At 38.6% G+C, this 13,316-nt stretch overlaps 1 protein-coding gene across 4 annotated transcripts; it reads left to right on the top strand.

Annotated features, from left to right (window-relative positions):
• Window positions 1-408: 408 nt before the first annotated feature.
• On the top strand, window positions 409-12,117 carry LOC127813032 (thylakoid lumenal protein TL20.3, chloroplastic). Of its 4 annotated transcripts, none has more exons than XM_052353711.1 (7): window positions 409-899; window positions 981-1,136; window positions 9,101-9,130; window positions 9,887-9,993; window positions 11,091-11,125; window positions 11,218-11,346; window positions 11,707-12,117. In XM_052353711.1, exons 1-7 carry the CDS (start codon window positions 670-672, stop codon window positions 11,896-11,898), a joined length of 879 nt encoding a protein of 292 aa, XP_052209671.1. In that variant the 5' UTR covers window positions 409-669; the 3' UTR covers window positions 11,899-12,117. The 4 variants fall into 4 exon arrangements, with proteins under 4 accessions (XP_052209671.1, XP_052209673.1, XP_052209674.1 ...); XM_052353713.1 differs by having other exon boundaries at window positions 412-889; window positions 974-1,136; XM_052353714.1 differs by having other exon boundaries at window positions 756-889.
• The last annotated feature ends 1,199 nt before the right edge of the window (window positions 12,118-13,316 follow it).

Genomic DNA, 13,316 nt, shown 5'->3' with positions numbered 1-13,316 from the left:
AGTTGTGTTTGTGGATGAAAATATATTTTCAAATTACAAACATATTTTTTATATTTTCAACTCATTAAGAAATGATTCGAAAATATTTTTAAAATTGTAAAATTAATTCAAAAATATTTTTGAAATTTTAAAAATGAAAAACATTTTAAAAACGTTAAAATATCGTCTCTAAAATGTGGCTCCACAACTTCTTTCCCGTTCCAATGAATTACCTTAAATCAAGCCGGGAATCCCAGCGGTGGGATTCAAATTAAAATAAACTACAAAGATAGTTATTATAATTTATTTATTTACGTTAGCTTGTAGGCCTTTTGTTTGGCGGGGGAGAGGCAATACGTATTCCAATGGCTATTACAAATATCTCACCACACACCACATACGCGGCCTAACACTAACCACACATGCGAGAGAGAGAGAGAGAGAGAGACGGGAGAGTTCTATCTTGTGAATTTGGAGGATTGGCGGGGATTAGGCTCCGTAGCCGTTCGATTGGTGAGGGACGGTAGTGCTTCGCAATGGTTCCGATGTTCGGAATGGAGAAACGTGGGAAAGTAGGTCTTACGTTCTAAGTTGCTGTGCCAAAGAGACTCTTCTTGTCCCCTCTCTCTCCCCTCTCTGTTTCTGCTTCCAATTTACTTTGCCTTCCAATTGTCTTCTCCACCGGAAGCGATGGCGCTCGCTTCAGTCTCCCTTTTGGTACCCATAAAATCTACGAAACTCTCATCGCTACCACCATCTTCTTCTTCTTCTTCTTCCTCCTCCTCCTCTTCTTCTTCTTCTTCTTCTTCTTCTTCTTCTTCTTCTAGGGTTCTCGGTGCTCTCAAGTCTTCCCCAAAGCCGTTCTTAGTCAGGTGCCAAGGCGAAGCAGAAACCGAACATCAGATTCACGGTGAGTTCAAGTACGCTCTGAATTATCATCCATAATTCAATGGAGTTCTCGTTGTTTCCAAAACAGACATCATTGGCTTTTCAGTATCCAGCAAGTGGAAGACGCTAGTTCCGGCAGCATTGGCGGCTGCAGCGGTGACCTTCGGCGCCAACATGTCGGCCCTTGCGGATCTCAACAAGTACGAAGCGGAAACAAGAGGTGAATTCGGGATAGGATCCGCCGCACAATTTGGTTCTGCAGATCTCAGGTACTTTTCCGACGAGAAATTCTCTGACACCAATAACAGAGTATTTGCTGGTTTTAATTCATTGTGTTTTTACTTTATTGTATTTTTTGTTTCGTAGCTTTGTATATTAGCATTTTATTTGCTGTTAGTTTGTATTTTGTTTTTGGTTATTTCAGTTGCTGTTGCCAAGCAATGGCATTTTTATAATAATGATGTATTAGTTATTAGACTACCATTTAAAGGGCGAGGTCTCATAATAGAATAGAGCGATGAGGCTATTATTCCCTTTTGTTCCTCTTCTCTGTTTTGTTATGGTATCATAGCATTCAAAACCCTAGGCTCGCAATTCCGTCCCCGCTGATCGCAATTCCTTCCTTCTCCATTGGTCTCCAACGAGCCTTAGGTATGCTTCCCTCCTTTGATCGATGCCATGTATCATAGTTCCGGTGTTGTGAATCTTCATTGTTCGGAGTTTTTTTTTTGCAGCAAGTAGCCATTGCGTCATCGAATTCCCGTCTTCTCTATCTGATTTATCTTTCTTTCTCCTTCTAGGCCTCTTCTTCTTCCTCGTTCTTAAGTGTCCGAGATCAATCCCAGGTGTAATTTGGCCTAGAACTTCAATGGGTGAAACCTGACAGTGCTCAAATCCAATACACCCACCTTCTACAATAGTTGCCCGATCAAGCTTGATCTTTGATCTATGGACATGATCAGCAAATTCCAAACATACATACTTAGTAGCTGAAATTTGGAGTCTAACGTAAAGACTATCTGTGTCTGTGACCTTCATTAGTAGTTCTTTACCATCCAATACAAGTAAGAATGGTAGACCTTCATCCTTAGTTGCCGTTATTGTCTTCCCTTTCAACCCACACCCATGCTTCATTGCAGAAATATCAACAACATCCTCAAAACGCAGCAATGGAAGATTGTAGACTTGCCTTGGATACTCATACCAAGGCTGTTTGTGAACATTAGCATTAGGAGCTGTTGCAACTTCGATTCCAGTCAACGATTTCTCAATGATTGACACCTGGCCAAGTGTCTCAGCACTAGTAAGAGTGCTTGAGAGGCTGTCAATTAATTGAGTGCCATCCTCCAATTCCTTTTCCTCACTCTCTTCTTCCACCTCTTTTTCTTCCTCTTCTCCTTCTTCGTTAAAGTTGGATTGATCTTGTTGTAGAATCCCAAAAACTTCACCATCGAGAACTTCTTTTCCAAAGGAATTGGTGTGTTCCTTTAATTCTCCTTTTGCCTTTGCTACTCTATCAATTTGTTCATTATAGATTCCCTTTGATAATGCCATTCACCTTTAATATCATTTCTGATGTTGCATTTCTCCTCCGACTGCTCCATTTTTAGGAATTCCTCTTTATTAAAACTTTCGTGATAATCATTAAAGTATTCAACCAGAAAGTTGTAATGATATTTCTTAATAAGTATCATCGCAAACTCTTGCAGCTTCTCGCGTATCATAAGGCCAAATTCCTTGCTCGTATCATGTATCCCATTGTTTGTTCCTTTGTCCTTGTTGCTGCCAATTGAAAATGCAGCCTTCTTTGGCTGCCATTGATGCTCTATTCCAGCTAAAAATGAAGAATTCTTCTATTGCAATTGAGGGCTCATCTGCTTCATGTATGCACTGCTCCCAATGGCCTCACGAGCAGGTCGTCCCCCTGAAAATGCAACTCTTTTCTGTTGCGACTAAGACTCCAATGTCCTCGTGCGTGCACTACTTTCTACAGCTAATTTTTCACCAATAGGTATACTTCGAAGTCCAAGTAGAAGGAGTTCTATACATGATAAATCCCACACTTCCTTGAACTAATTGGCTCTAAACTATAATCGCCTCAACGCAATTCAATAGCTGAGGCACTTGCTCTTCTTTGCCTTTCCAATTCGAACCAAGTTAATCAAAATTAACAGTCAAAATCTACCTCTTGTTTCCCCTTACTCAGCCTAGAATGTCGATCGAAATCCACTGCCTGAAATTACTGCTTCGTTATGATCTACCTTAATGAAGTCGGATTGGAATTACCGCAAAGGAGCGCCAAAATTCACACCCAAGAATCACCCATCCAAACTTGCCTTAAAAAAAATTCACTCCCCAGCTACTACGAGCTTTGTTGGAATCAGATACCGAAATTGTTGGACTTCTTAGCCCAGACCCAAGCCTCTTCCCACTTCACGCCGTCCTTTCTCGTCGGAATTAGCATCTTCGTCTCACTCAATCCAAATCGATCAGCTGATCCCTTGCACTGTTCACTATCTACGCGAGGAATCGCCTAACAACAATTATCATCGGTAAGCGGAATCAGAAGCCCCGAACCGTTCATTAGGATTGCTGGACTTGCCTCGAATCCTTCCTTTGGTTCTGCCTGCTCACTGGTCAAGTTTGATAATGGCCGCGACACCTTCCTCGTTCGCGTCGCCAACTACAACAAAGCTTTCGTACCGGCCTTCTACCCTCATAGCGAGTCTCCTGGCCAACTTGTGCACTCGTCGTCCAACGTCGCCGTCTCTGCTGTCGCTCCCTAAGTTCGCCTAGATGGTCGAGATTGGCTCCCTTACTGTCGTTCAAAGTCGCCTCAATCAGTTCCGAGGAGGACCTCACTTGGTGACGACCTGTCCTTGATTCCTTAGGAATCAGATTGATTATCTTCACCAAGTTGTTGGAATTCGCCTAGCTTTGCTTTAGCATACGGACAAATCAAATTAGAATTATTGAAATTATCTCCTTGTTTGATCGACGCTAATCTGGCTCACCGAAATCACTCGAGGCTCTGCTTCGATCACGCCTTCCTTCTCGCTATCTGCTCATGATCAATTGAATTCAAGATTACCAATGGAGTCCCCACCCAATCACCAACCACTGGTTGGAATTCACCTAAATTCTTGAATCGATCTTAGTTCCCTTCGGATGCTTGCACTCGGTTATCATACTGTAACCAAGTGAACTCGTAGGAGTCCTTATATTCGCTGGAATCACCCGAAGTCCCTGCTTTATCGATTCCGTAGAGTTGTCAGTATCAACTGCTACCAATTGCAGGAATTACAGCCAAGAAACGTTGTCTCTGATACCATTTGTCACATTCCTAGGGTTCGTGATAGGTTAAAAGAGGAATTGGGGAAGAAATCAGAATTGAAGGTAGGGGGAAATGAATAGAAAGAGGGAGAGATATTAAGAGGAAAGGGGGGAGAAATAGTAGAGAGAAAGGGAGAATGGAGAGAGAACTAGAGGGAAATCAGATTTAAGAATTCATTCAATTCAAGTATAAAACCATCCCATTTGTTTATAACAACCTTATATAGGCATATCAGATTCCTAACAGCATCCCAACTGACCCATGTGCTCCTAACCACTTGCTAAAATATCTCCTAACCATTATCAAAAGCCTATTATTATAATACCCCCTCAATGCCCTTGGGTCATGACATTGCACCGCTTCAACAACCTTGGATTATTGCTAGTGTTGCAACCTTTGACAGGAGACAACTACGCGTCTTGGAGTCGTGCCATGCTCATTGCACTCCCTGTAAAGAACAAACTAGGGTTTGTAAATGGCTTGATTTCTCGGCCATCAGGTGATGATCCGCTTCTCAATTCTTGGATCTAGAACAATAATATCGTGATTTTGTGGATGTTGAATTCTATCACTAAAGAAATCTTGACAAGTGTTATTTTTTCTGATTCTGCTTATGACATATGGTATGACCTTAAAGAAAGATATCAACAAACTAATGGTCCTCGAATTTTTCAACTTAAGAAAGAATTGATGAACTTACAAGAAGGACAGTTATCAATAAGTGCCCAATTTACCAAATTAAAGGTCATTTGGGATGAACTTAGCAACTATAGGCCAACTTGTTCATGTGGAAAATGTATGTGTGGTGGTTTGAAATCTTTAGCTTAATACTATCACACTAAGTATGCTATTTCTTTTCTCATGGGTCTAAATAATACTTATTCTCAAGTTAGAAGACAATTGTTGTTGATGGATCCTGTCCCACCTATCAATAAAGTTTTTGCCCTGTTACACAAGAGGAGAACCAAAGGCACATACATAATACATTTGGTAATTCTGATCCCATTACACTCTTAGTCAAGAATGATACACATAGGCCTAATCAGGGTAAAACTCAGAAGAGGGAGAGGCCTATCTACACTTATTGCGGTTTTAGTGGACATATCATAGATAAGTGCTACAAACTCCATGGATATCCTCTCAGGTATAAACCTAGATAAAGGGGAAATAATTTTGGAAAATGGCTATTAATAATTACACTAAAAATCCTATTGTGAGTCAGGTGTTAGGATCAATCTCTAGCTCTTCTCAGACTTAGGAAGTGGAAGGATTTACGCAGTCCCTGAATCCATTGCAGTACCAAAGTCTTTTGAGCATGTTGAGCTTTCACCTCTCGGTTGCCAAGCAGACCGATGTTGAGTCCACTCCTCCAGATGTCCTTTCTTCTTCTGATCAGGCATCAACTACCTGTCTTTTTGTTAATATTAGTTCATTGCTTAGTAATCTTAGTCATTGGGTGTTAGACTCTGGAGCCACAAGTCATGTGTGTTTTAATCATGCATCTTTTGTTGAGTTGGAGCCTATTTGGGATACTTATGTTACTTACTAGACCACACAAGGATTTTAGTTCAATATATGAGTCGTGTTAAGCTTACCTTACATATAGTGTTGGACAATGTCCTATGTGTGCCTCATTTTAAGTTCAACCTCATTTCAGTCAATGCATTAATACGACAAAATTTCTTGAGCCTCAATTTTACCTCTCATGCCTGTACAATGCAGGATACACACACTTTGAAGATGATTGGCAAGGCTGAGTTAATTGAAGGATTATATGTCTTGGATGCCATTTCTGGTGTAGTAGATTTTGAGATTCCTGTAGCCATAGTAGCTCATGTTAGTAAAACTACTTAGCAGAAGAGGCTAGGGCATCTTTCTTTCAAAAGATTGGATTCAATAAAGTCTCATCTTCAATTCAATAATAATGATAAGGGTTTCTGTTCTGTTTGTCCCTTGGCTAAACAAAGGAGAGTGTTTTTTATATCTCATAATCATCTATCAGAGAATGCTTTTGATCTAATTCATTGTGACACTTGGGGTCCTTCTCATGTGCCTACCTATGCTAGATATAAGCATTTCGTAACTTTGGTTGATGACTGCACGAGATACACTTGGGTTTTTCTTATGAGACATAAATCAGAGGCTAAGGACATTATCCTTAAGTTCTTTTCTTTGGTTGAGACTCAATTCAATACGGTCATTAAGAACGTTAGATCATACAATGCCCCTGAACTTAAATTTGCTGACTATTTTGCCTCTAAAAGAGTTATACACCAGTTTTCATGTGTTGAGAGGCCTGAACAAAATTCAATGGTTGAAAGGAAACATCAACATCTCTTAAATGTGTCACGAGCACTTTTTTTTCAATCTAGGGTTTCTATTCAATTCTGGGTGATTGCATTCTCATTGCCACCTACTTGATAAATAGAACCTCTTCTCCTCTCTTACATTCCAAAACACCTTATCAATTTTTATATCGATCTCCTATTGATTATACCTTTCTTCGAGTTTTGGTAGCTTTTGTTTTGCGTCCATGTTACACTCTCATAGGTCCAAATTTCATCCTAGGGCCACTGCTTGTATTTTTCTTGGTTATCTTCCAAATATTAAAGGCTACAAATTATATGATCTTCATACCAAATCAATCTTCATTTCCAGGGATGTGCAATTTTAAGAGCACATTTTCCCTTTTCATTCTGTCACTACTCCCATTGAAGTGGTTGACCCTTTTCTTGATTTAGTGCTTCCAATTCCAGTTGTTGATTTGCCTTCTTCCCATGCTCAATTGCTTCTTTTTTCCTCAGATTTACCTACAACTGATTCTCCTAACCCTACTTCCTTGCTTAGTCTTGCTCCTACTATTCCTATTCACAGGTCTACTAGGGTGGTTAGACCTCCTACATACCTTCAAGATTTTCATTGTAGCCTTCTCTCCCACAAGACACCTCCCTTAACCAACAGTTCTTATCCCTTGTCTCAATATCTTTCTTATTCCAATTTTTCTCCTACTCATAGCTCTTTTATCCTCCAAGTATCAGCTGATTTTGAACCTCAATTCTATCATCAAGCTATTCGCCATGCCCATTGGAGAGATACCATGAAAGCTGAGTTAGATGCTATGCATCTCAACCACGCTTGGACAGTCACTTCTTTGCCTCTTCACAAGCATGCCATTGGGTGTAAATGGGTTTATAAAATAAAATACAAGTATGATGGGTCTATAGAGAGACACAAGGCTCGCTTGGTTACTATAGGATACACCCAACAAGAAAGCCTAGATTTTTTGGACACTTTTTCCCTTGTAGTGAAGTTGGTCACTGTAAAAATTTTGTTGGCTCTTGCTACTATGAATCGGAGGTCTCTTGTGCAATTAGATGTGAACGCCTTTCTTCATGGGGATCTCTTTGAACAAGTGTATATGGAGTTGCCTCTTGGATATAAGCCTCTAGTACTGGTTGGTTCAAAATGGGAGAAATTAGTTTGCCAGTTACATAAGTCCATTTATGGTTTGAAACAGGTTTCAAGGCGGTGGTTTTCCAAATTTTCCAATGCCCTCCTTTAATTTGGTTTTGTGCAATCCAAATCTAATTATTCATTGTTTACTAAGGGCACGGGTTCTTCTTTTGTGGCTTTTTTGGTTTATGTGGATGATATTATCCTTACAGGCCGCAATCTTATAGTTATACTTGATCTTAAGTTGTTCCTACACAACCAATTCAAACTTAAGGATCTTGGTAAATTGAGATATTTTCTTATCTTAGAGATTGCTCAATTTGAAAAGGGTATATTCTTTTCTCAGCGGCATTATATGTTGCAATTGTTGGAAGATTTAGGTCTCTTGGCTAGTAAGCCCGTTTCTCTGCCTATGATATCCAATCTCAAACTTAGTGCTTCTGATGGTGATTTGCTTGAGGATCCTCCACTTTATCGTTGGTTAATAGGCAAGTTGCTATATCTTACTATTTCACGGCCGGATATTACTTTTGGGGTTCACAAGCTCAGTCAGTTTGTGTCTTGTCTTAGGAAAACCCATCTTGATGCTGTCTATCATCTGCTGCAATGCCTTAAGGCTGCCCCTGGCCAAGGTTTATTTTTTTTCGGCAACCTCTTCCATGCAACTTTGGGCTTTTTCAGATGCTGATTCGGGTTCTTGTTTAGATACCTGGCGTTCAATCACTGGTTATTGTGTTTTTCTTGGTGATTGTCCAGTCTTGGCGTTCTAAAAAGCAAGCTATAGTATCTCATTCCTCAGTTGAAGCTGAGTATCGTGCCTTGGCCTCCACTACCAGTGAGCTCACTTGGATTACCCAACTCTTGTTGGATTTCTAGGTTTCTCTTTCTCTTCCTACTCCTATTTTGTGATAATCAGGCTGCTGTCCACATTGCTACTAATCCGATCTTCCATGACTGCACCAAGCATATAGAGCTTGACTGCCATTTTGTTCGTGACAAGGTCTTAGCTAGTCAGGTCAAGCTACTCCCTATTCGGTCTCATCATCAATTGGCGGATATGTTTACTAAGGCTCTGCCTCGTTACGAGCTTTCTCCCTTATTATCCAAGATGGCCATCCTTAATCCTCATGGTCTATCTTGAGGGGGCATAACAGAGTATTTGCTGATTTTAATTCATTGTATTTTTTGTTTTGTAGCTTTGTATATTAGCATTTTATTTGCTATTAGTTTGTATTTTGTTTTTGGTTATTTCAGTTGTTGTTGCTAAGCAATGGCATTTTTGTAATAATGATGTATTAGTTTTTAGGCTACCATTTAAAGGCCAAGGTCTCATAATGGAATAGACCGATGAGGCTATTATTCCCTTTTGTTCCTCTTCTCTGTTTTGTTAACCAATATCTTGGCGCCCCAATCCTTTTGAAACAAATTATTTTGTTTTTCGTGCAGGAAAGCAGTTCATGTGAACGAAAACTTCAGGTGCGTAGTTTCTTGATCTATTGATATAAATATTATAATAATGGAAGAAGATGCCTCTCTACATTTGTTGCCTAGCGCTTCGTCAAATTCTGGTATCAAAGAGAGTGGGGGAAGATAAATTGAATTGAAATTGAGGTTCAATTCATTAGGAAATGACAGCAACATAAACTTTGATATTGAATTTCTTCTTCAAATTTTATATAATTTAGCTCTTAGTATCGGAATTCTAGTCATTACAGTTAAATTACATAGGTTTTGGGTGGTGCAATTTAGGTTAGGTACTTGACACTAGCAGAGGACATATTCACACTAATAGAAGACTATCAAGATTGTAAGAGAATTTAATCATTCATAATGAAGATGTTTATCTTGCTTGTAAAAAAAATTAAAAACAATTCTACAGTTAGAAGATAGTTGTACACAAATCTAATTCAAAGCCAGATTAAATTTGACTAAAATCTTCATAATCCAATGCATATATAATATATACACATTGTGCACTCCATATTCATATGGGTAGGAGTCAAGTTCAGAACTTTTGGGATTGTTGTCAAGTTCACTTGAGTTTGAAGCATGTTCATTACTTGAAGAAATTTTGGGTGCATGAGCTAGACCAAGCCATTACATTTATCAGCGAAATTTGAAGTGTTACATAGTTTTATTGTGCTTGTTTTTCCAATCATGAAACCGAAAACGCATGTGTTGCTATTATTTGGTGGAATCAAGTGTTTTAATAAAGGTAAATGGCTGATACAGAAGAGCCAATTTCACAGCTGCCGACATGAGAGAATCCGATTTCAGTGGGTCAACATTCAATGGTGCATACCTAGAGAAAGCTGTTGCATACAAGGCTAATTTCTCAGGTAAACAAGGATATAGTCTCCTTATTTCTATAGCAAGTAACCATTAAATATTAAAACCGGAAAGCCTTCCAAAATGGAGACCATTAAAGAACTGCAAAAGAAAATGTTTTAACAGGTTGATTATTGTTTCGTCTTGTAGTGCCACCAAAATGAACTTGAGCTACCACGTCAAATTTCAACCCTATCAACTGAGTTCTCTGGAGCATAGTTACCAGGTTCCCTCCGACCCCCTTGGAACTGCAACCCGGATCACACATTCCATATTGTGGTTCTTTTGCATCCTAAGATCACAAGGAACGCTATCTAGATCCCCAAGAATGGGGATTCCAAGCAGCACATGAGTTTAGATAAAACAGTTAAAAACTAAAGAAGAAACTTAAAGTTAGGATAATTTTCCAAGAAAATTAGAGAAAAGAAAGCTTGCCTATGTCACTTTCTTATATATTCTATTGCATTTTGAATATATTCAAACATAACTTTGTTTGCAAAGAATTATTCATTCAGGAAATTGTACAAGAACATCAAAAAGAATTCAAACAAAGCATAACAAACCAACTTCTACAATAGCAAAGTATTAATCTGACTAATTTCGACTCGAGTAGTACTATAAAACATCCCACAACCTGAAATAATGAACCAATTAAGCCTCCCCCTATTTACCACAAAATGAGCATACTATTACCTATTATCGCATCAAAGCTGAAAAACACCACGGTCCTGGTTGAACTAGGCTTTGAAGGCTAACCAATGTTTTGGATATATAGTAAAAGGGCATCTAAATTATTTTTGGCTTATAAAGATTTCAATATTTTTAGTAAACAGTAAGAATACCCTCGAGCAGTTTTCTTCTTTCTTATACCATGTATCTTTGCTAAAATGATCAGTTGCTAGTCAAGTAGAGGTTGTCTGGGACTTAAATCTTTTTAAAGATGGAGCAAATAAAAAATGATGAATTCATGTAGAATTAAAATAATATTGTTGAGATCATTAATAGATATGCAACGTAATGTAATAGGAGTGATTATTAAAGTTTTCAAAACTAATTTTCCACTGACATGTTTTTTATGCTTTCTTTAATCTTAATTGTTATTGCTTAGGTGCGGATTTGAGTGACACATTGATGGATCGCATGGTAAGTGGTCTTGAACCGAAATACAATGCCACAATTATTTATATAATTAACTATTGACTAACATTAACAGTTATTCTTCATTGTGCCAACAGGTTCTGAATGAAGCCAATCTAACAAATGCTGTGCTTGTTAGAACTGTCCTCACCCGTAGCGATCTTGGTGGTGCTGTTATAGAAGGAGCTGACTTCAGTGATGCTGTTTTGGATCTTCCCCAAAAACAGGTGCCCTGCTTTCCTCCAACTTCCGTTTTCGTATTTCTGGTTTGTTTACTCATTTGATGGCCCAAACATGTAAGTTATTTCATTCGGTAGACTGCACCACAAGAAACTGCACTTTCAATCTTTTACGACTCCATAGGCTGGAGCTCACTGTAGTTTCTAAGTATGAGTTGGCTTAGTGGTTGGCAAGAAAATATTTGACACAATATGATTTTGTCGATCTGTAAGCTACTCTAGGAAGGAATCGACAATCAGCTGTGTTGTGCCTATCTTTGTCACATTTTCACCACCAAAAGTAACCTGCAAATCATATACTAAAGATCTGTTACTTACTATGGTTTGAATGTTTGTTGGGTGTGGCAGGCTCTTTGCAAGTACGCAAGCGGCACGAATCCTACAACAGGGGTAAGTACCAGGGTGAGCCTGGGCTGTGGAAACAGTCGGCGCAATGCCTACGGTACCCCTTCCTCCCCTCTTTTAAGTGCTCCTCCCCAGAAACTTCTTGATAGAGATGGATTCTGTGATGAAACCACTGGTCTTTGTGACACCAAATAGTTCATAATATCAGCAACCAAAAGAAGAGAAGACAATACAAAAACAAAGACATCTGCTTCGACAGCTAAACTTTGTAGATAAATCCCCTAGTGTGACCCATACCCTCGAATCATTGTTAGCACCATGATTCCAATGCTTGGAAATGACAAATTTTTCTGCTATATATGATTCTGCTCATAACATCATGTTAATCCATTGGAATGCATTTGATTTGCATCATTGTATGGTTATTTACTTTAGCTTTTGTGTAGCAAAATTGACGTTTTCGGATGGTGATTTTAACACGAAAAATAACGTGGAGAAGAGAACGTTACTGAACCATTCTTACACGGATGAACAACTCAAATGCTGGAACAGATGAACAATCAGGTGGAGAGACAAGCCAGCAACCAAGAATGGGAAAGAAAGTTACAGAAAAGCAAGCAAATCATTGATGAGAAATTTCCACTTAAAATTTATTTGATAATTCTTCAAATTCAAACTAGATAAAGACAAGGGTTAACCTTTCTTATAAACTCAATTCGATATTAAAAAAGATCCGAGGTAGGAGATGCAATCCCATTGGCATGGTTGCCTGTAAGTAGTCTTTCTTTCGTCCCACAGAGATTACAATGTTAGAGAATAGGAATGGGGTCACGGACTTGATAATATAATAATTAGAGCTACATGAGAGTGAGTGACGGATCAATTATATAGATTTGTGATGATTCTTGATTCAAAAATTTTATTATTGTTGATTGAGTGAATGAATTTATTCCATTGTTATAAAATTCTATGGAGTACGTAGTTACCATTGCCAATAGCGCCGCCAACACTGCTCGGTTGAAGTTTGAAGTTTGAAGTTGGAAGATAGAAGGGCTCTCCATTCTTCCAACAGTCCTCTCTCTGAAGGAGATTTGCTGCTCCATAAACTGTCAACGCAAAATAGTGTGTGAATTGGAAATTTAATGAATTTTCAAAAATAACTACTGTTTTCAGACTCTTTACCAAATTAGTGGTTTTTTCATCAATTTTATACACCTTGAGAACTAATTTTAGAAACAAATGTTGCGTTTGAAGATATTGTAAAGTTGTATTTATTTTAAAGGGCCATTTACCAGGCAATGCTCAATATATATACTACATTGGTGCCACCGACCCATCAGCGACCAACCTCACCGCCCACAGCCTCCATTGCTAATGGCTAATGAGGGTGGTCACCATGAGAGTGGGATGGGAGCCTTGGTGAAATGTTTCTAGTTTATATTTTTTTTTGTTAAAGATATATTTATTTTAGTCACAATTACATCAACGTTTTTAATTTAAGGTGGCACTCATATTAATTTAACTTTGCGTGTCACATCGATATTTAATATCTTTTGTTAATAGAATAAAAGGTGAAGTCCAAAATTGGGCCAGTCTGGGATTGATTCTAAAGC

Source organism: Diospyros lotus, chromosome 11 (genome assembly GCF_014633365.1).
Source record: "Diospyros lotus cultivar Yz01 chromosome 11, ASM1463336v1, whole genome shotgun sequence".
NCBI classification, from domain to species: Eukaryota; Viridiplantae; Streptophyta; class Magnoliopsida; order Ericales; family Ebenaceae; genus Diospyros; species Diospyros lotus.
The sequence above is the reverse complement of the archived record's forward strand: the minus strand, read 5'-3'. Positions and strand labels throughout refer to the sequence as shown.

Coding starts and splice junctions, on each gene's coding strand:
- LOC127813032 (XM_052353711.1), top strand. CDS start 670: ATGGCGCTCGCTTCAGTCTCCCTTTTGGTACCCATAAAATCTACGAAA. Junction 1,137..9,100: donor TTTGGTTCTGCAGATCTCAG/GTACTTTTCCGA, acceptor TTTTTCGTGCAG/GAAAGCAGTTCATGTGAACG. Junction 9,131..9,886: donor CATGTGAACGAAAACTTCAG/GTGCGTAGTTTC, acceptor TGGCTGATACAG/AAGAGCCAATTTCACAGCTG.